The sequence below is a fragment of the Lepidothrix coronata genome, unplaced genomic scaffold (genome assembly GCF_001604755.1).
Source record: "Lepidothrix coronata isolate B3197 unplaced genomic scaffold, Lepidothrix_coronata-1.0 Scaffold19, whole genome shotgun sequence".
In the NCBI taxonomy this organism is placed as follows: domain Eukaryota; kingdom Metazoa; phylum Chordata; class Aves; order Passeriformes; family Pipridae; genus Lepidothrix; species Lepidothrix coronata.
The window spans coordinates 7,265,969-7,288,954 of NW_016690199.1; the positions used below are offsets into that span (position 1 = coordinate 7,265,969).

A 22,986-nucleotide genomic window follows, 5' to 3' on the forward strand; every position below is an offset into this window, starting at 1 on the left:
AGGCAGTATGTAATGGGTTTTTTCTAAATAATCTGATTTTGCTTAGATACAGTTATCCTTGATGACCACTAGGTTTATACCAATAAAAAGAATTAGAGAAAAATAATTTTTCTTTAAACTAATGAGTGGTAAAAAAATATATACTTTTGCATTTTGCAAAGAAAGGCACAGATTTACACGTTAAAAACTGCTGCTCAGAGCTGCAGGTGGCAAAGCAAGGCAAACAACACAAATGATTCCATTAGAGCAAAACACAGTCATTTGGGAATTTATTTTTTGGCAAAACACTGTGAAGCACAGCTGAGGAATGCTGTATTTTGAAAGGGAAAGGGCAACAGGATGCATCCCTTTTCTAATCTATAAAGGCTGATGTTTGAGGTTTTCTTATTAAAAAACCCATAGAAATGTAGTCCCTGCCCACAACGTACTCAAGCCACTGCTTCGTTTTACTTTTTTTTTCCCTCCAAGGCACATGCATGGGGACAAACATGAAGAAAACCACGAGGTTACTTTGAACAGACGAAACACCCTACAGACAGGGCACACCCTCCGCAAAACTGCAGCTGGTTTAGAGGGTTGGGCAAGAAAGGGATGTGCTCCAAGTCCCTCTGTTGCCTTCCCCAGTTCCCCTGTCACCAGTCTGCCACCTCCTCCCGGCTGCACACCACGCCAGCATCCTCCTCGTGCGAGCAGTTGTGTTTGCCGACGTCGGCGTGGGAGCACTCCAGCAGCGTCCTCTCCTGCCCGGAGCACTGGACATCATCCAGAAGAATGCGGAGGGAAGTCCCTTCCCCGAATTCTGCCTTCTTGGTGGCCCGCACCACGTAGGGAAAGCCCAGCTGGCGGCACACCACGGCGGCGGCGGCCGAGCTCCAGCCGTCGTCGCACACGGTGCCCCACTCGCCGTCGATGTAAATCTCCACCCGGCCCCGGCCGCGGCCGCGGCGCCCCCGCTCCATCAGCCGCACGGCGCCGTTCCGTGGCTTCTTCTTCCTGCGCTGCCCCCTCTTCTCTGCTCCCTTCCTGGGCTTGGCGGTCCTGCCACTGGGCGCTGCTGTGGTGGGGGGTTTGAGGTCTGGCCTACCTCCCCATGGGGCCTCGGTCGTGCTCTCCAGCCGGGGCTGGGGTATCGGTGCTTGCATGATAAACTCTGTTGGGGAAAAAAACCGGGAAACCATGAGTCTGTCACTCTGTGGACAGTACTTGAAGACAACTATATGAAACCAGTGCTGATTTTTTACTTAACTAATTTCTTGCAATTTGCCTACTTGATCCCGTTGAGAAGTGACAATGCTCTCAGTGAGCCAGTAATTCCGCAGCAAAAGAATGTCGGCTGCTTTCAGTTAGCAGAGAGGACTGCAGGGCAGAATGCCAACACGTGAGCCCTCTCCCAAAAAGGAAACTCTAAGCAGTTTATTGGCAAATAAGCAAAATCTCAGCCTGGCCCTTAAAGGGTGGGTGCTGGAGTTTCACAGTCAGCAGAGGACTTCCCCACCATAGCCTTCTCTCCTGCAGAAAGCATTCTAAAGACAGGCACTATTTCTGCTCTTCTCTTCATTTCTGAGGATTGGATCGTTATGAGAGGAGAGCGTGGCCTCCCCACTGGGTCAGATGCTTTATTCAGAGGAGCTGAAATCAGGAACATTCAAAATCAATTCTCTCTGGCAACTGGAATGTGCAAGACGAACAGAGTTGCCAGGACAACACATAAAACAGGATTTGAGGTTGGGTTTGTTCTTCCTTATGAAAAAAAAAAAAAGAGCCTTGAACTCTGAAGAGCTGAAAATTCTTCGCTGTCACAGTTTCCAGGCATTACTGGACTTGCTTATTCACATGTGCTTTATTTTTAGCTTAAAAATAAGTTTTAGTTTGCCAGAAGGAATCAATTCAGAATTTCTCAGAATAACAATCAACTGAGCTGGGACAGTGTCACAGACATTTGCAAAGACATCATGACTATTTGAATTATATCCCAGATTTATCCACTCTCATTCATCATTTGCTTTGTAGTACAAAGAGGAGGAAAAATATGACTGTCTTATTTGTACTTAATATCTATTGTCCCCAGAAGACAAACCCTTGCAGTGGTCCATTCTTTTTTCCAGTTACTGCTCTTTGAAGAGGAATTGTGTTTGTGACATGAAAATATTTCCCTTCTTTGGTAGCTGAGGTTCTGAAGGCAAGAAATGGATTTGAAAGCCTTACCTGTGCACAGCTCAGTTGCTGGAGCCTGATCTAGCAAGGCACTTAAAAATCCTGGAACTCATATAATGATCTGTAGGGCTGTATGAAAGCTAGTGGTCACCTGGGACTGCTTTTCACCTCACTGAATCAAGTTGTTATTATATATTACTCTTTGTTAAGCTATTTATAAAATACACTTCCAACAAATGCACTCATCCAGCTAATGCAAGCCACATGCCTTAGTGATTCTGTTACATTCACACTAAATACTAACCAAAACAGTAAATATTTAGACCTACACATCCTTGTTTGCATGCTTCAGAATCAAAATGTTCGTGTTTGGTTTTCGCCAAAAAGTGAAGTTAGTTCATGAGACACTTCGTAGAATCTCTCCCACCACTTCTGTGTTTTAATTTATGATGGAAACTAACTTGTAAACAAACCCAAAATATCTACTTACATGTACAGTTTAAAAATCTGAACTTTGGACTTGCATAGAGAATAATGTATAAGCAGAAACAGAGATAGAACTGGTTGAACATGAAACAAGTTACTAATGTTTGGAAACTGCTGCCCAGCTTGCAAAGGAGAATATATCTGAAGATGTGCTGAATGCTCAGGCATGTCAACAGTCAATAATTAGCCTTAGATCTTGTTCCACCATAAAGACTCAATCTTGCAAGGTGCTGAGTGCCCTCATTTTTCCCTGAAGCCAGAGCTGCAGGAACTGTCAGTGACTCAAATGCAGTGTAATATGATTAATGTAATTAAAAATTAAATAAAAGTATCCTGACTTTATAGTCCCTACAGTAATATTAACTTTGTGACAAAGTCCATAGAATATGCTGACTTTGAAGGGAAGTTGTCAAAGTACTGCCTAGTGTGTAAATTAAATGCACAGAGGAAAAGAACAGTGATACTGCCTAATCTAATACTGAGATTCTAATGTTGTATTTAGGTTGTTGTGTCTAACATAAATAGTACTTGGTTTGCTGCAACTTCAGCTACATCACTGACTGCTCTTTACTTTTAATACTTCATGCAGTATGAAGCAATCAAGAAGCCCTGGAGGGCTTGGGTAAGCCAAAAGTTCACCTAAATGGCTGATAACTTATTCTTCTGGGAGCATTTTATCATCCCATATTCTCTCACTTTAAACTAACAATGATTCAGCCTTCATCTTGCTCAATGAGCTACTTCCCAACCCTTCAGCAATCATATCTTTCATCTCTTGAAATACTCCTCACAACCTGAAGCTCTGCAAAAAATCACATGTCACTGAAAAGCACCATTGAGCACAGGGTCTCCATACAGTTACTGGGAAACCCAGTTGGTGGTAATGAAACAAGTACAATGTAGCATGGAAAAGGGAGATTGTACAGGGCCAGAAACTACAAAGCAAATTTCACATGGCCAGGACAGGGGAAATACTTTATGCCTTATTTGAACCAACTCTTCAGTTCCAAAACAGCTGCTAAGAATTAATTTTGAGGATACTCTGAAGAGTGAAGTTCTGGGTGGTCTCCACACATGTGGAGACAGTGCAAGTGTGGAGTTTGTATCTACTGCCAGCTAAGATGCACCAATAATAAGCAGCAACAGTGACACTCACTCTCCTTTGGCACAAACGGGATGCGCTTGCTTTTTACTTTCACTGGCAATGGCTCAACTCGGCATTTTCCTGGTGGTGCTCTCCTGTAAAAAAAGGGACACGTACAGTGCACAATTAATTCCTTTCCTCTGGCATTGCAAGCTGTTGCTTCCCATTGTTTTTCTATGAATGTAATGCTCATTGGAAAAAAATAAATGTCTGTTTAAATGATGCAAGTAATCTCTTACAGTAGAAAGCATAACTAAACAATCACAGATCTCCACTGATCAAAGTCCAAATATTCACAAGGCAGTGGAGTCCTCTGGCTGTGTTTTCACTTGCCACTATTGAATCCATTAAGGAAATAAAGCATTGGCAAGTTCAAGCACTACAGAAAGAGATTAGTCAAACTGAAAATAAAAAATACAAAACTAGACAGTGTGTATTGAACATCTGACATAAAGGTCATGTGTGCACAACTTTTCAGACTGTCTTCATGGAAGGAAAATAACACACTATTATTCATTCAGAAAGCCCAAACAAAAGTAGTGCCAAAAATGCATTAGTTTCAGAAATGAGGTCTAAGTGTCTCCTACAGGGGCTCTCTCTTACTATAGTGCATTATTTTGACACAGATTTGTTTGCCATAGAGGTATATCTCACCTCTGAGAAGTTACAGGCAGTTCCTCACCACTTTTTCCTATGACAGCCATCTTGTTAATCCTCAGACTTCTTCAGAGGTTTTCAAATTGGCTCAAAAATGCATGGTGTTTGCATTAGGAGAGTATAACTCCTTTGTTATTAGGATTGTTTGCATCTGCATTTCTGTGGAAGGCAGAGAGCTTTTCTCTCAGCTACCTACACAAGGATGTTTCCTACTTTTATGAATTTTCCTGTGAGTTTTTTCTGTACTCTGCACATGAACAAACCTTCTTTTTAAACTTAAACTTATGACTCTCTTTTGACTTCTGCTTTCCTTATTTTTGCAAAGGTTGCATAATACCAGACTCTTAATACATAGTTTACAGGAACTCTTCTGCTGTGTTAGATAATGGAAAATGCTCCTGACAGAGGAGAGTTGGAGGAGAACACGTGACAGCTCTGGGGTTATTTAACTTTGGGGACTGGTTTCAACATAAAACTAGACAAGTGGTTTTGTTCAAAATGCTCAGATAGCTAAAGCTGTAAATTTAATCCATATAAAACAATAAAAGCTAAAAAAATCTCACTCTCCATTTCTGGCTGAAAGCAGCTTGGTGTTTAGCCAATAATAGTAATGCTTAAAAAACAGGAAGATGGAAAAAACATCTGTAAGTCTTCCCATAAAACACAGCTATTCCCTGCCTTGCCCAGTCTCAGATACACACACGTGGAATCCAGAAGGTGTAACAAGGGTTCTGTTTCCTTGACCAATCCATTTTTCTCTTTGAAATATTAAAAAAAAATGTACTTTTTGACATTCATTTCTGATTTGCCCAAGAAAGCACTGCAGGTCATGCTGGTCCAGCTTCAGCTGCAGCTGCCTGGCCACAGGGCTCTTGTGGGAGATGCGGCTGGATACAAGGGATGGAGAGGAACTGAGAATAAACACCTGGAGAAAAACTGCCTCCTTTCGGGCGGGAATCTAGAGCAATTTTGCCCAAGAAAGACAAGCTATCTATAAAATACAGCTTTAGCATTCAGGAACAAATCTCCCAACCCACATGACACCAACAGGCCCCATAACAAGTTGGCACCAGGCAGTGCAGAGCCCCACGACTGCCAGAGCAAAGCAGACCCACAATGGGTTGCTCCAGATGTTCCTTGAACAATCTTCACAGAAGGACCCATCATGGGAGAAGAGTTAGTGAGTCAGACATCACTCACCACATCCACACCTGGACTCACTGCACCACACCCAGGCTTTGCAACAAGAACATCTCATACCTGGAGGTGTCCACCACTTTGTACACCACTCCATTGGGAGCCGTGGCACTTGGTACACCAGTAGACATGAAGTACAATTCCCCTGGGAAGAAAACAGGCACAGCCATGAAAACTTTCCGTGGAGTTCTGTCCTGTACAGCAAAAAGACATTAACTCTGTATCACAGGTCAGAGAGCATCGGGAAATGCAAACCAGCATGGAGGTCTGGATACTGGAGGAAAAAAGGCAGGTTAAAACTTGGGGTTGTAGTGAGAGTTTATCTGCAGTTCGTTGACATAAAATACTCTTAGTGGGTGGGACCTTTTACATAGCATCATAGCATTTGGATAAATTTCCACTGCAAGTTCACCTGCCCAGACTTCACTTGTCATCTCATTCTGATCTGTGTCCTTTGACTTCTCTAATGCAAACCAGTCAAGCTTGAATACCTTTGTTGAAACGAAATGAAAGGAAATTAGGAAAGTTCACTGTCTTCTGATCATTTGGATGAAGCACTCCTTTGGGTGAATGACAGCAGAATAAGATTTTGCTTTTCCTTTCTTTAGGACATTCACAAAATGAGATGTATCTCACACAAAATTCGTTTGGTTCATCACACCTCTGTCAGATCACATGGATAGAGCTCAACCTTCAGCCAAACAATGTCCATCACCATTTATTTGACTTATTTTCTCTTAACTGCATTTCTATCCTTCTCCTGTTGTTCAGGGGAGACTGGGATAAGCAGTCCCTCTGGCACTCTTTTGCCAGCTGAAGTGCTTGAGAGGTGCAAGAAAAGGATCAGAAAGAAAAAATAAATTAGCGATATTTAAAAAAAAAAAAAGAGAAAAAAAAAGGAGGCAGTGGAGACATGGAGACTGGTTTAGTGAGGAAGGCAGATTTCTTTAGGTGGCCTATGGGTACCCTACAGGAAAGAAGAGAAGGAGCAGAGGGGTCAGAGTGAGCAAAGGAAGGTGTGGGAATTGGTGGCAGCTGGTGCTAAGCCTCCCTCCTCCTACCTGCTCTCCTGTGCTGCCCTGGGCTGAGCTCCTCTTGATGCTCCCAGGGTAGAAATCAGCCATCTCTGGCCACCCCTGGCTGGTTTCTTCCTTTTTCTGGTGAGCTTCATTAATGACAGGCCAGAGGCAGCCCTGATCCAGAGATGGGAAACACCCAGCACTGCATCTTGTAGTGCAGTGATTTGTGCTTTACATCCTGCTCCTCTTTCCTGAAAATTATCAGGCAGAAGTATGGATGCTAAGGCCATGAAGCACACAGGCTACACACATGTGCCCCACAGACATGGCACAGTGCCTGGGGTGTCCTGGACATTCCACTGCCCAGGCACAGGGCTTTTGGCTTTATAATGGCCATGCAATGAGCCAAAAATATAGATGTCTCCATCAAATAAACACATCCACTACACCAGTCAGATTAACATTCATCAGAGCAACAACCCCCAAACTCAAATACTTCTGTGAAGAAAACCTTTATAAAATAAACTGTGAAAAAATAGTAAAAAATTAGATTCCCAGCACACAAAAAAGGTGCAAGATAAAGCTGTTCACTGAAGATAAAGCAACCTCACTACACTGTTATCAACAAATTTTTTCCCATTACTATAAAGCAAACACAAAGCAACTAACTACCTCTGAAAAGATACTCCAGCCCAAATCTCCACTCAGCTCTATTGTACTTAAGGTACACATGAAAAGTGCAGGGCATAAGGGTGACAGTGTTCAACCCCTACTTTGTCCAGAGTCTGTTGACAGATGCAGGACAAGGGACATGATTCCCACGTGCATGAGCAAGGGCCACCATTAACAGCTTGATATTGCACTTGACATTAAGATGATTTGAACTAAGTTACTTGATTTTAGGGTAAGATATCCTTCTCACCACAGCACTGTGAAATATCTCTAACTTCCATGAATATTAACCATTAAAGAAATTGGAATTTAACTCAAAAAAAGAAAAAAAGAAAAAAAAAAGAAGTCAAACTTTCAAGATAATACTTAATTTGGATGATTTGCATTTACAAACTAAAATTTGCATTCATATGATTTGTGCAACATCCAAACTTGACATAATCTGCAGGAAAACCAGATGTTTAAAAGCTGGGGCATTCTGGAAGCAGGTGCTTGTGACTGTGAGCCAGGACCCCCCTGAAACAGGGCAGAACACAACTCCTGCGTTGCTGGGTCGCACATGTGGTGTGTCACTCAGCAATGGTGCTGAACACTGTGGGGCTCGTGCTCCCCCCGTTCGCCTCCAGGGGCTGCAGGGGCTCCACACTCTGCAATAGGCTTGTACGAACAATGGGAGCAACCACCAACTTTCACCCCAGGATTCTTTATTTCCTCCTTTTCAAATCACAGCATCTCCCTTCTAGAAAGTAAAATTTCTCCAGTTTTGAAAACACAGCTGTGCAAAGCTCCACTGAGACTGTATCCTTCAGTCCTATGCAAGGGAAAATCCCAGGTGACACTAATAAAATATGGACTTAAGCAGCCTTTTGCTGATGCCTCACTCAAGACATAACACAGAGCTTTCATTCTGCTTCACCTTGAGAGTTACAAATATCCCAGCCCAGGGTGAGCAGGTACATGATTGCTGTTCATGACATCTGCTTCCCTGTATCCATTAATAATGCCCACAGCCTTCTTGACTAGCCAAGAGCATAGACTTGCTCTCACTTGGATATCAGCTTCTCAGGCTGCCAGGGCCTCCATTCCCCACGGCATGGCACTGTGAAGAATGAGGCTTCTTTTCTAAGCTGTGTTTTATTCTACTTGCCCCCACTGTTCCCTGTTCTCCAGAGGGTAGGTATGCAGGCAGCAGCACAGTCCAGTGCACCCAGAATCAGTTCCAAGGGAACTGACTCTCCAATTCCCCCTGCAGGCACTCTATGGCATACAGACCTCAAAAATTAGCATTGTAACTTTGGTTTGGTGTTTGGAAGATGCTGGGAATCTCACCCACCCATTTTAAAGACTGATAGACTCATGCTCTGCCTCCCCACCACCCGCTGCTCCCAGGAGCCCTCTCTGATCCCTTTTCTGGTGTTTTAGTCTGAAGAGAAAACACAAACATGTCATCCAGTGTGATAAAAAAGTTAAAAGATTACCTGCTTCATCTTCAGCGAAAGAGATGATGTATTGGTAGTAGTTATTGATAAGCCCAGGGAACATGCACGTTTGTCCTGTCCCCATGCAGATTTCACTGTACTGCCACTCTCCAGTAGCATGATCCTCCTTCAAAGACATCAGGCGTCTGCAAGGCAAAAGAACACTTCCACAGCCCAACCAAGGTGATTTATGAACACTAACGTGGACACCTGACAGAATGTTTAATGCTTCCTACCCACAGTAGCTGTAATAGGAACTGCAGCTTCTCTGAAAAATGAAGAACTGTTAATACTAAACCAAATATATTATACACCCTGCATGCAACCCCCTGTCTTTCAGTGGCAACACAAACTCATTAAAAAAAAAAGAGGGCAGGGTTTAAGTACCATAAGATTTGGGGACATTTTGGCTAGGGGTACAACTTGATGAGTGTCCAAAGTGTTTACTTACCCACTCATAAAATCGCCAAATATGTACAGGCCATTCAGGTTTGGAGACTCACAGCCCCGATAGACATAACCTCCTGTAACAGATTTCCCCATTTTGTGTGGATACGCATAAATTGGGAGCACATCATCTGTAGGGCAGAAAAGATCTGTGACTTGTTTGACATGCACTGCAGAATAGCTGTTTATCTAGATTGTTCTGAGACTAGCAGCGTGCAGTCAGGTTCACTGGAGCACCTTCTATTTCAATGAAGTGATGACAGAGTTGTATTTAGTTTGATATTCACCTTTTTGGAATCACATTTGATAGGCCTGCCCATCACCAAGATTCACCGAGACCTCACTGCTCTCTTGAGTCCTTCTCCCACTACAGCTCGTCTCTTTTAGTGCCACTTCTGGCCCATTTCTAGAGAGCCTAGGTGGTTTTGCTAAGAATTCGGAGGTTACTTTTGGAGTCACCCCATCCATGCAGGAGATGTTTGCTCAGTGCAGCTTTTTTTAGGTGGTGAAAGGAAAAAAAGAGATGGGTAACTCCAGACTGCAGGCACTGATGAAAAGATATGTCAGATGTCAGCACAAATAGCTTCTCTTCCTCTGAGATGGGGGAGCTAAGTTGAAAGGGCCATCAAATATTTATGGTATGGCAGAGGCTTGATGTAGTACTGGCATATTCATTTAAAATATAAGTTAAAATACAAGACAGACATAAAACAGAGGGAGATGTCCTGATTTTGAGGGTCTTGATTTGGTGCCTTCTTCCCTTTCTTTTGAAAACGCCTGGGTCACAGTTACCTCATGGTACCCACTCCTTCCTGTCCTCACAGCCTTTCTCTCTGACTGTGTAGCAAATGCCTCAAGGAGCAAACCCGGCCACTCTGCCAGTGAGGAACTTGCACCAGAGGCATTTCATCTAAAGCAGGTGTTTTCTACACTTCAGCTGTACTTATTCTAAAAGGGCTATGACATTTCACTGTTCTAACAAAAGGGTCTCTAAAGGCATTAAAAATTGTTCTGAATCCCTGGAGACCTCAGTACAGTGCCTGCCACGAATGTTCACGTGATGCTGTCACACAGGAGAGCGCTAAATGAGCTCTCTGACAACTGCTTCAGAAAAGGAGTGTGAAAAATCTGCTCCCTGCTCTCAAAATTTTTATCAAAAAATACTTCATCACTACCACTGTAATTATAGCTAAGTTAATAAAAGGGAGAAAGTTAAATAACAGCACATAGGACATAGCGTGTAGAAGAGAAAAAAATCAGAATCTCAGCTGATGCAAATCAGTTCCAGCCCACTGCCCCCCTGGATCTCTGGGGAGAGGCTCCAGCATAAGATGTGGTCCACATCAGACCTTGCAACACAATACACTCTGACTTCACACGTGCACTGGAATTTAGCCAGCCAGCAAATACCCTGAATCCAGTTTTGATCAGTTTAAAAAATTGAAAAAAAATAAGCTTTTCCTTTTTGGCATAGCTAAAAGAAACAAAGATACACCATACATTCAGATACCTGCAAAGCAGGCAGTGTGCATATGGGTCGATCAGCTTACATAATATGTTTTTGCTCTTTTTTTAAAAAATAAGGAAACTACTTGTGAGTTATGGAAAAAAAAACAATTGCTCTAAATTTTTCTTGCTCTTGCATGAAAGCTTATTTCATGTGGCAAAGACAAAATTGTCCCCTTGTCACAGAATTACTAAGTAATTTGACTAACAACACAGATCACCTAGAAAAACAACAGCTAGCCTGTTTCACTTTCCTCCTAATTCAGAAACAATAACATTTGGACTTTCAATATTTATGTCCAAGTCAGTTCCCTTCTAGACTGAGACAGTATAGATTTACATCTCAAAGAGGTATGTTTACCACCAAGCAGCCAGGCTTTGAGGGCAGGAACTAAAAATGATGGCGCAGAAAACTGTGCAGTGGGAGATGCAGGTAGTTTAGAGAATGCATCTATTTACCCATTGAAGAGTTGGCACAAAGTTTTTTGTCATAACAGCTGAACCCTTCCCTTGCTCTCCAGCCGTAATTTTTCCCTTTCTCGACGATGTCGATTTCTTCATATTTATTCTGCCCCACATCTCCGCAGAAGAGCCGCCCTTTCCCCTCCTTGGTGTGAGGGTCACCCCGATCAAAAGAGCAGCGCCACATATTCCTCACTCCATAGGCATAGACCTCAGGGCGAGCCGTAGGGTCATGGACAAAAGGGTTGTCAGGAGGGATCCGATACAGGGGCCCGCGGTCGTTGTTGTTCACATCAATCCGCAGCACTTTGCCCAGCAGGGCTGATCTGTATTGGGAGAAGAAAAGAAAAAGAGGAAAAGATAAAGAAATAAAACTAGACCTTGCTTAAACATCAGAGATGGGTGTTTTGGAAGGTTTAGGGTTTCATTCTTTCTGTCTTCAAAAAGACGAGTCTCTGAATATCTCTGAAAAAGCAACCGTTTCAAGATAATTTCTTTTTCCTCCAAACAGCCTTCAGGTGGCTGGCATTGACTTCCCACACCCCAATGCTCCGTGGAGCAGTGCTGGTAGCCTGGAGCTGCAACAGGGATGGATCCACACTTACTTGTTCTGGGCATTTCCAAAGGTCCCAAAAGGATCTCCAGCCATGCCTCCATCTCCAGTGAATATATAGAGATATTCATCATCTCCGAAGAGCAGCTCTCCTCCGTTATGGTTGGAAGCAGGTTCTTCTATTTCCAGGATTATCCTAAATGAAAACAGGGAGAAGGCAATTATCTACGCCAATTACCTAAGCAAAGGGCAGAGCAATGTCATGCCAATGTTGCCCTTGACAGATGCCAAGGTTACAGGTCGGTTTTGATACAAATTCCTCCACATCCACGTTACTGAATTTTGCTTGGCCATAACTGATTTTCTAACCTTAAATAGTTCCAACATATTTTCCAGATTACAGAAACGCCAAATTGTGCAATATGGAAAATCTGTGAAATCACACGACAAGATATATTTTTATTACTTATACTTTTCCTCTGATTCTTTCTTCCTCCTTGTTAAAGTTCTTTTTTATTTTTCTTTATATTTCTTAAAGAAAAGGCACCTGAGTTTATATCCAGTTGTAAACTGCAAGAGAAAGGACTCTAGTCCATCTGTGCATCTGTACAGCATTTGGCACAATCCTGACAGGCTCTTTCAAGGCAAACATAAAACTTTTCAAACATTAAGGAATAGTTGAAATCTCACAGAGAGAAGAATCCTTAAATGACAATTACACACTCAGGACCTTATGAGTTTAAAGAGCAGTTAAAAGCAGCCCCACCAAAAAACTGACATTTTGACAAAGGTTATTCAAAGGAGTACCAACAAACTTTACCTTAATATTAAACCCAAACTCTCTCTTTTATTTGTTTATTTTATGCACCTTTCATAGTAAGGAAAGGGTGAAATATCTAAAGTATAATTTTATAGAATGGTAAAGCCACAAATCTATGCACTGAAGGTTTCCAGGTGTAACAACTGAAGTTTATTTCACTCCAGCTTTTAAAAAAGTCCAGATTTCATGCTCGCAGTGCATGAAAAAAAGCAAATTATAATATTCACTTATACTGTTTCATTTTTAGCTAGTTTTTTTCCCCCGTCTGAAATACTGATAGTTATTGTGAGTTGTGGGAAGGAACCCAACTATGGAGTTATTGTCACCTCCTGTTAAATGTCACCACCTCTGTGATAAGGTAATTGTGCAAGAGTGCGCAGACTCCAACTAGCAGAAGGAGCAAAGGAGGATCCCATGCAGACACAGAGGTAAATCTTACTCAGCCTCTCAAAGAAGATGGAAAAAACCCAAAACACATTGAGCAAGTATCTGAGGATAAACAGACACACGCCTTTTTGCCGAGACAACGCACACCACATGTCAGCCTGAGCTCCCTCTTGGGCAGCATCACAGGATGAAGTCAGTGGGACCTGTGCCTACACAAGCACAACAGGACCACAATTCTGTTTCCTTAAGCTTTTGCCGTACTAACCATAAGCTAAATAAGCAAAGAAAATGTTACAAACATAGACCCTGAGGATTTTTAAACAAGACAGCTCATGGGCCCTGACATCTGCAGCTTTAAGGTCCTGACTTGCTTTCCTGAGGACCACATTTAATTCCCCTTACCTGTCATCTACAGTGCTGCTTACACTTAATTGCTCTAATTGCTTTATAAACCAATATCCCCTTTCTACCATTAGGCTACATGCATTTTTGAGCTAGAATCATCCACAGCAGAGTATTTGGAAAGCCCCTGATTCAAATCACATATCAAGCAAATATCTTAGCATTCATAACATTCAAGGATCTCTCAAAACAGCAGATCTATGACATGGTTGAATCTATAGATTGACTCCACAAACAAGACACATATTGATGTGGATCAACTGCAGGACCAGACTCAAACAAATTACATTTCCAATCAAAATGCACTTTGTAACAACATAGTGGCTTGCATTTTATTTAATTTGATGTTAAATTTCTAATATCACAGGGTTGAGGTGTTGTTCAGATAAAGAAACGTGGGACCAAATCCATCTTTGGTCTGGTATCACTCAGTTTGCTCATACTGATTTTGGAAACCTTTGGCTTCAGAGTGAATTTGCCAATGTCTATTTTAAAGTGTAATCATAACAATAAGAAAACCAACCAACAAAAAAAAAAACAAACCAGAAGAAACTCCACACCCAACCAAAAAACCAAAATACTAACTGTAAAATAATGTTTCATCCATGTTCAGTTAAATCTTCTGACATACTAGAACTGAGAATTGTAAATGTTTTATCCCTGAACACTTGCAGTTCATCCATGGAGGACACACACATTCTGTACTTCAACATGCTAGACATGGACTTGGACTAACGTGCTAACACACTGGATTGCAAGAACAATATTAAGCTAAATAAGTCCTATTCATTAATAGCCTTTAAAAATGCACAAGTTGCCCTCTGAAATCTTAAATACGTTTGGCAGAGAAATGTGTATACAATACCTTTCAGAATTATGGTCCAAGGCATTCATGTCAGAAGGAGAAATTCTGAACTCACTGATCCGGATTCTCTCTTCGTAACCAACTTCAACTGAATAGTAAACATAAACTTTACCATTAAATTTGAATTTAGGGTGGAAGACAATACCTAGAAACCCTCTCTCATCTCCTTCCCACGGGGAGGTAAGTACGGCTTCGCTGACGTTCAGAAATGGCTTTTCGAGCCTGGATCCATCGGGGAGGTAGGTCCACACCAGGCCAACCTGCTCTGCAATGAAGAACCTGTGGGTGCCATCGTTGGCGTGCACCATTGCAACGGGATTGCGCAGCCCGTTGGCGACCTCCACGAGGCAGAGCTGGAGACAGCCCTCCGCGTCGGCAGTGACTAACCCCAGGTTTTGGTTAAGGTTCTGGTTAGCCAGCAGGTGTGGGAAGCAGTAGTCGGTGTCCTCCAAGGTCAGATAACGGCAGAGTTTTGCCATGTTGTTTTCCAGTGCAATTAACTCTCGATCTGCAGAGAGGAGGCGAAAGATGGAGCGGCAGTTCTGCCACACTTGCGTGCAATAGTCCTGGCAAAGTCCTGGTATCGTCCGCACGGGGGTGGAGGGATCTTCGGCATCATATGAGTGAGCTGCATATGGAGAGCATTCCTAGAAGGAGAGAGAAAAAACCTCAAGTCATGTCTTGGACCAGATTTGAAACAGCTGAGCAGTGATACTAATTGAAGGTATTTCATCTTAATTACAAGATACATTGTGGTTTATTCTGAAGATATGTTAACAGAGGAAAAGATCTTAAAAAGGGGGTTTATCTCAGCATTTGTGGAAATGATCTTCAATACTCCCGGTGAAAGCTGGCTTCCTCATGCTTCTTTATTCCAATCACAGCAATGGTGCCTATGTTGCTACATCACCCTGGTGATGTACTGGGGAAAAATGAGACTTGTCTTTCTTGGATGCTGTGACTTTATCTATGAAATAACAAGAAGATTCACACAGCACAGAAGTGAAACCAAAGAGTTAGCTGAGAAGATTCCGGTCTTGTATCTCCAGACCGATGAGGGAATGGGAAAGGCAACCAGGGCCAAAGCCTGCAACATTCATACCTCATCATCTGATAATCCAGACATGCACCTCAGACATGGATAGGATTTACAGCTTGGAAGGAGTGGAATGAGAAAGTAGAAGAAAAGGGGAGAAGGATGCTCTCCCTACATATACCATCCTTGCTTGGATCCAGCTGCCTTTGCTAGTGGATCTTTGCCTATAGACAGTTTATATCCCCAACCAGGAGTGGTGAAATCTCATGATTTCTCATAATCATGACATGGTTCACCAAGTTCTGCGAGGGATTTCCGCGAGCACCAAATGCCACAATCCAGGCAATGTCCACTGGCCGCACCTGCAGCTCAGCCTTTGTTTATGGAAGGTGCAGCCTTGGAAATCTACCTGAGGACTGGATCAAGTTCAGACAGTTCATTGTGTTCTCCACAGTGAGAACTCCTACAGTGCGTTCTCCTTATGAAAAACTGCATTCCAGTAAACGGTCTGTAAATTACAAACTGACCAAAGTGACTCAGTTCTGCTTTGGAAGGGCTTTTCCTTGTAACAAACACACAATATTGTCCAGTTGTAATGCATCTTCCCAACAAGCACTTCAAAAGTGCTCTTCAAAAAATGCAACATGACTCTGTGGAGGCTCAGTTATTTTCACACGGTAGATAAACAACTGAGGCAAGAAAGATCAGAAGAGAAACTATACTACTTGAATAAATTCTGTATTTTTTATTCCTAGCTTACATTTCTTCTTTTTTGACTAAGCAAAACCAGCTTAGTAAAAAGAAAAAAATAGAGGGAACTGTTTCTAAATCTATAGGGAGCTATCTCTTAATGCAGATTACAGAACTACTCAATAGCTGAAAAGATACAACATTTGAGATACTGAACTGTTTAAATTAGCTGATAAGTACACACAATATTTAATTTTTATTTTATTTTCCATTACATACCATAATAAACTGAGGGACCATATAACAGATCATTAGTGCACAATAAGCTTTCCTCCTGGAATGTCAAGCCATTCATTGCAAAATGAAGGTTATTATGCCCTCAAATGAGCAGCAGTGAATGTGGTAAAAAGAAGATTGCGTGTGACACAAATCATTGAAATTACACAGGCAGACTGGGTAACGCACTCGGCTCAGTTACACGAGGTGTGCCAGGGAGAGGGACAGAAAGAGAGGGAGCGTTAGTCCATTCAGTTGTAATGACTGAAAATTTGGCCTTAGAAAGCAAATTGAAATGACACAGAAAGGGAATTTGATGGGGGGGCTGGGTGAGAGCTCAATATGTTGTTGCCTATGGAGGTTTCTCATTCAGAGAAAGGAGGCCCCTCCGTTGAGTAACCTGGTGTACCTCAGTTCTCTGAATGCATCTTTCACAGCAAGCAGTGATCTTATGCATTATAAAGCAATGCCCTGGCTTCAGATTCAGAATTAAAAGTAGTCCAGAAGTATGACTTCCCTGTCACTTTGCCTTGCAGGCTGTTCACACCAGCCTCAGGTGTGTTTGAATAGCAATTGTGGGCAACTTCTTCCATCCTTACCATATTCCTGGTGGCATATGGCTAATTACAGCAGCATTACACTGACAGTGATATTCAGAGATCTATCACCAGCCAGACAGTACCCAAGCATGTGCCTAGGGTATTTTCCAGACACATGTGAAATATTTTCCAACTTTTATTCCATGAGAGATGGAGCCTCATGCCTGATTCTGAGTTTCTCTGCTTCTGAAGCAAATGTTGTGGTCCTTCACCCTTCACATTATCCTGTCATGTTCGCTTAGCTCAAAATACCAAGAAACTCTACCCTTAGTCACAGCCCAGCATCACTAATAGTTCTAAATTCTCATTTCCAAATTACATGGTCTGTTCATTCATTTTAAACTATGATGTGGTCCAAAGACCAAGGAAACTAATGGACAAACGATCAGTAACTTCAGTAGCACTGAAAAGGGTTTGCACTATGAAAATGACTCATCAGAAAACATTAAGACAAGCTAGCCAAATCCATCCTATCTATTCCAGGAATTCAGTGACAGCTACTTATCTGAGGAATTACAACAGTCTGAATCTGAAGGAACACCCACATCAAACAATGGCTTATTTATTGTTGCTGTGAGCCTAGAGGAAGCAACAGAACTCAGAAAAGCATTTAACTTTCACTGTATCCCTGACCTTCCTTGTCCACCTCCATCTGGAAGCTCAAGCCTTTAAGCAAGATGTTCCTTGAGAAGCAGAATGAGGCATCTGCTCTTTCATAATATGGGAGAGAACAGAAGGCTCCAGGGTAATCTTATAGCACCTTCCAGTATCTAGAGAGGCTACAAGAGAGCTGGAGAGGGACTTTTTACAAGGGTGTTTAGTGATACGACCAGACAAACTGAAGGAGGGTTGAATAGATTAGATATAAGAAAGAAGTTGTTTACAATGAGGGTGGTGAAACACTGGAGTAGGTTGCCAAGAGACGTGGTAGGTGCCCCATACATGGAAACATTCAAGGACAGGTTGGATGGGGTTCTGAGCAACCCTAGTTGAAGCTGTCCCTGCTCATTGCAGGGGGTCTTGGACTAGATACCCTCTAACGCAAACTATTCAATTATTCTACAAATTTAAGGGAAGATAAAAATCCTCACCACAAGTGTAAGCTGAGACACTTGTCAAAATAATTTGATCACATTTGAGAGAAATCAGGAATTGTGAGCAGAAGTGTGCTCAATAAGCCACAGAAACCCACTTATTAATTCAGGTCTAGGATACCAATTGTATATACAATGGATGAATGGAAGCATAATGTTCTAGATTGTTTGCAACATCTGAACTTCCATTTCATGCTTGTGCAGCCACTGGTGGTATTTTGTAGCCACATCTGGGCTGGTGACGCACTGAGCTCATCTGAACATTTTAGTGAATCATTTCTCCCACATTGAAATATCTCTGTTTCTGAACACATTTTCAGTTGGCTTTCTGACGAAAATAGGAGATTTAGTTACCACTTCCAGAGGCAGGAGTGCTTATCAGGCACTGCTAACTGGTTTCCTATCTGCAAATGACTTTTGGACATCGCTTGTTTCAGGAATATATTCAAAGTTTTTTTGCTACCAGTACAATGAGAGATGAAATAGAAGTCAAGTCTCTAGAAGCTGATGTGGAAAAGGGTTGTCTTTCTCTTCATGCATTCAGGAACACAAGAGGTATCCTGCAAAATGCTAAGAGCAGGATTTCTGAAAAGCCACTTTGATCCTGTCTGAGCAGAGCAGACGAGACTCCACTGTCTGAATTAATTTAAGATTTACACTTGCACAGCACAGAGCCTCCACTGTTCTGTCTCAGGGGCATTTTCATACATGTGAGGGCACCACTGATGATAGGGTCAGAGGCTTTGCTCTGTGCAGACTGTGATCCTCCTGTTATCATATCTGGCCACAGAACAACAACCCTGAGTGGAAATTCCTCCCTGTGCAGGATGTCCATCACAGAGGTTTCTAGGCCACATCCTCAGGCATTTTTCTGCACCCATCATCAGGACTGTTAGCACCTGACACATGTTAAAAGCATCTCAGGATGGTGTAACCCAAAGCAAAGAAACCCACCTGACCCCATTAATTGGGCATAACAAGGACCATGATTTGTGCAGGCAGGTCCCCCATGGGTGTCTTCACCAGGTCCACTTGTAACTGTCCGCATACCAACCTCAGAGCACTGCTGCTCATAAATTAAAGCAGAACATCCCTGTTCCTGTTTCAGACATGTACCAAAGAACAAAAGGTCCACTGGGACACCTGATGATGGACAGGTGCTCCTGCCAGCGCATGGGAGCATGTGCCTAGGCTGTTGCACCATCTCTGATGCACTCATGTGTGGGTCAATGCACCCATGCCTTGGCCCAGGCATGAATACCATGGCTGATGCACCTGTGAGGTGGTTCCTGTACTCCTGTCCAGGCCTGGGAACTAATGCCAAGGCTCACACTCCCCTGGATTGTCCAAAGACTCTGTGCCTAGGCCAGTGCATCCCCCTGGGATCAATGCACCCATGTCTGTTCCAAAGCATCCATACTTGGGCTTGATGCAGCCCTGCTCGGGTAGATGCACACGCACCTGGGTCAAAGCCCCGCGACTGGGCAGAAGCATCCATGCTGATGCCAGAGCTCTCTGCGGGGAGTGGAATACCCCTGTGCGGATGGTGATGTTCCCTGTGCATTGGAAGACCTTTCCCTGTGCGGCTGGAGCCTCCAGCGCGGCTGTAGCCCTTGTGCGGCAGGAGCCCCGCTATGCAGCAGGAGCTCCGGGAGAGCTGGTCCTGCAGTTGGTCTCACCTGGCAGAGCAGGTCCTGCAGGTGCCCGGCGCAGGCGGCGTAGCTGTGCCCGTCGAGGCGGGCGCTGAGGCGGTAGAAGCGCTGGAGCAGGGCGCTGTCGCGGCGCGGGTCGCAGCAGCCGAACTCGGCGTAGCGGCGGCAGAAGGCGAGGCCCCGGGGCGGCCGGAACGGCGGCTTGAAGTCCAGGCACTGCGGGTGCGGCCGCGCCGGGCGCGGGGCGAGAGCGGCCGCCAACAGCAGCGCCAGGGCCACCCGAGCCCCGCCGCGCCCCGCAGCCCCCCGCGGGCCCCGCATGGCGCTGCCCCCCGGGACAGCCGGGACAGAGGTGGACGCTGCCGCCCGCCCGGAGGCTCGGCCGGCCCCGCTCCGCCCGCGGGAGAAGGGGCGCGGAGAGCGGCCGCCCCGAGGTCTGTCAGCGCCGGGACGGACGGCCCCGGGCTCTCGGGGTCGCGGCGCCGCTCAACGCACGGACACGCTTCGGTGATGGCTTTGGACGGGCGATTTTGGTTTGATTCCGCCCAGAGAGCAGCCGGGCAGGTACTTGGCTGAGCAGTCAGCACAGCGTGTCACACAACACCAGAGTGGATCGTACTGGGAACAAATTCCCTAGGCTGACTCCTCAATTGTTTGCTGCTGGGCTCGGTTCTGTCGCCGAGGCTTTTGTATGACCAAAACACTACAGAATATAACATTCGGAGTTTATACGGCTGATTGACATATTTAATAACAAAATTTAGCTTCAGTACAACTAGAGCTTCTGCATCCTTTGGCAGTCTCGTCCTGGGATGAGACTCACTGGTGGGGTCTTTATACCGTGTGGCCCCAGACAGCCCAGGTGACGTATGTTGCTCTATGAGGATATTCCCCCATTCAGAATAGTTCTCCCTCCATGCTGTCCAGGAACTCTTTACCCACCCCCCCAACCCCCCCAAATAAATCGCTGATGACACTTTTCTTACCCTAAAGTGCCTCATGCCACACTCTGGGAAAACATTTACTCGTAGTGGTGGATTTTTTCACATCATATAGCCATATCATATGTGATGTTATCAGCTAGTAAGATCAAGTACCATATAGATGGCATTTTTTTCCTGTTAAACACAGCTAGCTACAGTGTATTATGTGTTTTAATATTAACACACAGACTGCCCCTCAAAGACAAAGAATGTGGAGTTCATGCTGATATGCTATTTTTGACTCCTGCTTTGAGACCAAAGAACTACTGTACAGTGCATATGGACTATAAAATTACCGTGTGGCTTGGAACATCCTGTCAGGAGACCATATGTGTTACAGCATTTAAAAGGAGTTTATTTTCTCTCTGTATGCTTACGTAACTGCTGCTAAGGTCACTAAAAATTCTGCAAATGTGCAGGCAACCAGAACACCTGATGATCTCACCTGAGAATTCTCTGCCCTTTTATTTTTGGTCATTCAAACCCACTTTTTCATGGATGAGCTCAGTAAGTGCATTGGAAAGCACATGATCGAGCTGCTGCCCCCAAAAAGTTTGCGTGCCGTGCAAAAAATGAGTATGCAGTTATGCAACCCCATATTGCATAAAAAAAACCCTGATGTAAATGCATCTCCCTCTTCATCCCAGCTAATCTTTTATTCCTGTTGTTAACACTGGCTGCTGTTTCAGTGTTTATAATGATTTTTAAACACTGTTAATTAACATTGCAACAATGCTTAATATATAAAGAATGGATTGCAGTAACCAAACATATTCTGGATAATGAGATTTAACTTTTAGCCTCTTGATTTGCTATTGAAGTTCTTGATTAGTTTGGCATCCGTGAAACATTTCAGAAATGAAAGGAAAATTAAATGCTGTGCATACTTAGCAGTGAGTTGTACAACAGGAACTATAGATTTGATCTGCTCATCACTGCAAAACAGCACAAAATACCTTTGGTAAGTCCTCTGTGTGCATTTGCAACATGCCAGAGCTGCCAGTGTTTTGCTCTTTCAGGCAGGGCAATTTTTTGGTTACCCCTCAGGCTGGGGACTGCACCACAGTTCATGGGCAAGGCTCTGCTGAAGCAGAGACCGTAGCTGCCTTGGCCTCAATAATGAGATTGTTATGTCAAAGATGGATTATTTTACAAGCTGTTGTGAGCTGAGTTTTGAGGCTTCCCAGGACACAGGTAGAAGCTCATGGGCTGTATTTGAGGGATCTGTGGTGTGGTGGGTAGAGCACACAGTTCTGGCTTTTCTTCCCAGCTCTGCCTAGATACTTAACTTACTATTCCCAAGACGCTATCTTTCTGCCTGGATTCTCCCATTCATAAAATGAGGACAGTCAATGCTTACCCACCCTGTAGCAATCTTTCAAGATCTAGTTTATTGATATTTTTAATCACCATTTTGTTATTTTTTTATGAGTTCTCTGGAGAAGCATCTCTAGAGACTAAGTGCTGGCGGGGAACTGCTGCCCTTGACCTGATGTGCTAAGTTTGAAGTCTCACCCATTCCTACTCGAGGGCAATAACATGCATCTGTAGAGCAATTGCAGAATGGGGATGAAGTATGATTTAAGCAGTATTCACCAAGATCACATGGTAGTCTGAGAATTTGACACTCAGGAGGCTTTATATTAAAATGACTCATTTTTAATTTGGATAATTTCAACACTTGCCTTTGAGCTTAGTGACCTGAATCAATCAATTGAACATTTTGTGCTGTATATCATCTTTTGGAAAGATATCTTTTTGGTTTGTTTTCTTTCTTCTTTTTTTTTTTTTTTTTTGGTTTTGTTTGTTTGGTGTTTTTTGTTAAGATATTGGATGGCTCCTATTCCCACTGAAGTCCATAAAAGTTCTACATTTAAAAAATGTTGATAAGTTTGGGGTATGAAACCTGAAATCCTAGCAATGATCAAAGCAACTAATAGTTGTAGATACCCTGAAGCTCAAAAACACTGTCTTATATCCCTCAAACTGAGCTCCTTGAATGTGCAATATCCAGATTTTTTCACTCTTTCTGCGTATGTTAAAATTTGTTAGTGTTCATGGCACAGAGGAAATATGGGCACACTGGTTATAAATGTAACCAAATTGCATTTGATCAAATGACCAATATTAGACCCAGTGTCTAGAACTCCATTCTCAAGAAGAATTTAATGCTCTGAGTTTTAATTGCCAGAAGACACAGTGCTCATAACCAAGTCAGCTGTGAACACCATCCCTAAAAACATAAGTCAGGAATTAAATACAGGGATATAGCTCTTTGTAAAGGAAATTAAGCTTTGCTTTCTCAACACACATCTCATCATGAAACCCTTCCGCTCCTCATTTGTCTTCTTAGTGTTACTGGTGGAGATACTGAGGGCACATTATTATTAAGAGAATGAAACAAAGG

General features: G+C 43.3%; 1 protein-coding gene across 1 annotated transcript; it reads right to left on the bottom strand.

Annotated features, from left to right (window-relative positions):
- Window positions 1–293: 293 nt before the first annotated feature.
- HHIPL1 (HHIP like 1) lies at window positions 294–19,917 on the bottom strand. Its single transcript, XM_017807423.1, has 9 exons — window positions 19,624–19,917; window positions 14,250–14,896; window positions 11,828–11,971; window positions 11,220–11,548; window positions 9,259–9,385; window positions 8,808–8,953; window positions 5,702–5,783; window positions 3,797–3,879; window positions 294–1,150 (listed from the first exon to the last, which is right to left on the bottom strand). Exons 1-9 carry the CDS (start codon window positions 19,915–19,917, stop codon window positions 633–635), a joined length of 2,370 nt encoding a protein of 789 aa, XP_017662912.1. The 3' UTR covers window positions 294–632.
- Window positions 19,918–22,986: the final 3,069 nt, after the last annotated feature.

Bases quoted from the DNA above. Each gene is read 5' to 3' on its own strand.
- HHIPL1 (XM_017807423.1), bottom strand. From the start codon at position 19,917: ATGCGGGGCCCGCGGGGGGCTGCGGGGCGCGGCGGGGCTCGGGTGGCC. The intron at 11,549-11,827 runs GTAAGTGTGGAT...CTCCCAATACAG, and splicing joins TTTGGAAATGCCCAGAACAA to ATCAGCCCTGCTGGGCAAAG. The intron at 3,880-5,701 runs GTATGAGATGTT...CTTTTTTTACAG, and splicing joins AAAGTGGTGGACACCTCCAG to GAGAGCACCACCAGGAAAAT.